Source organism: Otolemur garnettii, unplaced genomic scaffold, assembly GCF_000181295.1.
Source record: "Otolemur garnettii isolate 467f Iridium unplaced genomic scaffold, OtoGar3 scaffold00091, whole genome shotgun sequence".
In the NCBI taxonomy this organism is placed as follows: Eukaryota; Metazoa; Chordata; class Mammalia; order Primates; family Galagidae; genus Otolemur; species Otolemur garnettii.
This window is the reverse complement of record NW_003852486.1, coordinates 6962145-6964041: the sequence shown is the minus strand read 5'-3', so window position 1 is coordinate 6964041 and position 1897 is coordinate 6962145. Positions and strand designations below refer to the sequence as shown.

At 47.2% G+C, this 1897-nt stretch overlaps 1 protein-coding gene across 2 annotated transcripts in view; it reads left to right on the top strand.

Moving 5' to 3' along the window:
- ZNF304 (zinc finger protein 304) overlaps positions 1-1897 on the top strand; it is an 8227-nt gene that overhangs the window by 3239 nt on the left and 3091 nt on the right. Inside the window, exon 2 of one of the 2 annotated variants that reach the window (XM_023516466.1) lies at positions 179-263. In XM_023516466.1, coding sequence (XP_023372234.1) covers positions 179-263 — 85 coding nt within the window. Of the gene's footprint in view, positions 1-136; positions 264-1897 lie in introns of both variants that reach the window. The other variant, XM_012808536.2, reaches the window with a different exon arrangement.

Sequence of the window (1897 nt, the reverse complement as noted above, 5' to 3'; positions counted from 1 at the left end):
TAGGGATCTTGAGGGTGGCCTGAGGCTGCAGGTTCTCCACCCCTGAAGGGGGTAAGTGTGTGAGTGGATAGACTGGAGGGGAGAGAGCTCTGGGGTGAGAGGCTGCCTGTGGGCTTAACTGTCCCCATCATGGCAGGGTTGTGTGACCTTCGAGGATGTGTTCGTGTATTTCTCCCAGGAGGAGTGGGAACTCCTTGAGGAGGCGCAGAGATTCCTGTACCGTGATGTGATGCTGGAGAACTTTGCACTTGTGGCCACTCTGGGTAAGTCCTTGTTTCAGTTAGCTATTGCTACATAGCAAATGACCCTAAACTTTAGTGGCTTTAAACAATACAAACTCATTCTTTCTAGTCTGGTCACAGCTTATGTGTGTGCTTCTATGTCTCATGAGATTTCAATCAAGCTATCAGCCAGAATTACAGTTTAATCTGAAGGCCAGTCTCAGGAGAGTCCACGTACAGGCTCACTCATTGTTGTTTCTAGATTCAGTGCCCTGTGGTTTGTTGGACTGTATTGTGTTGGACAGTATTTGTTCCTTGCTGGCTACTTTCCAGAGGCCTCCCCTCCCTCACTTCCTTCTTTAGTTGGCCTTTTTGTCTCTTGCTTCATAACATGGAAGCTGACTTCTCTTTGAGCAGGTGAGTGAATAAGAGTGTTTAGGGTGGAAGCTCAGCATTGTAACCTAATCCTGAAAGTGATGTTTTATCATTTTTGTCATATTCTATTCCTTAGAAGTGAGTTGGCCAATCTAGCGTACACTCAAGGGGAGAGGCTTACAAAAAAGCAAGAATTCACTGGGGGCCTTCTTAGGGACTGCTGTCCTCAGCCCTCTACCCTGTCTCTAGTGCCCATGGTGGGCTTTGGTTCTTCTCCTGTTCCCCAGTGGTAGCTCTTTCTGTCCAACCAGATCAGTGACTCTTCTCTCTTCGTTTTTAGTTTCCCAGAGTAAGTGCTATGGGTGCCAGGGCTGGTCTGTGTGCTGTGCCTCCTCCCTTGCTGAGTATTCCCAATATCTTTTGCCCCAGAGCCTTTCAGGAAAGTGTTAGGGATTCAAGCATTTTTCAGTCTGCTAATCAGATCCACATAGCTTGGCCACTCACTGGGCTGGGTGACTGTTCTGGTTTCTGGTACCTCTGTGTCCCAGGTTCTATCCCCATCCTCTAGCTGATGTTTTCTGGGGCTCAGCTATCCCAGGAATTGTAGGTACTGGCATGGTAACTTCTTGAGGCAGTCATAGGACTGTTCTGCCAAACCCTTCTTGGAAGGTGTTCCTTTTTAACATTTTGCCTTCTTTTCTGTGGGATGGGTCTACCTGTACCACTCACTTGTTTTTTTGTTGTTGTTGTTTGTTTTTTGTTTTTTTGCAACTTTGATTTTCCAGATCCCATGCAGTTGTCCAGCTGGAGAGGGGCAGAAAGCCTTGAGTGTCAGCACAGATACTACTCCATCTATAGTTAGGGAGGTCTGGAGAGGTTCTACTGAACGGGAACTAGGGTAGGGTGCCATATTAGGGCTGTGTTCAGATCAAACCGTCAGCCTTTTTTGTGTTCACTGGTGTTTTGTTGCCAAGTCCTGTAGTGATACCTTCTTTCTACTTTTCATTCCCTAGTCCTGGTACTTTGCCCATTGTCCTTTTTCTCCTGTCTTCCCTTCTTTGGATATCTCCCTGCTTCTCTGATCTCTGTTTTCCTTGCTTTCCTCTTCTCTCTCTGCAATGCTTTTATAAGGCTGGCTTACTTTAACATGTCTTGACTTGTGTACCTTAAGTAATCCTTTAAAACTAGCTACTTGGCTTGGCGCCTGTGGCTCAAGCGGCTAAGGTGCCAGCCACATACACCTAAGGTGGCGGGTTCGAATCCCCAGCCCAGGCCCGCCAAACAACAATGATGGCTGCAAC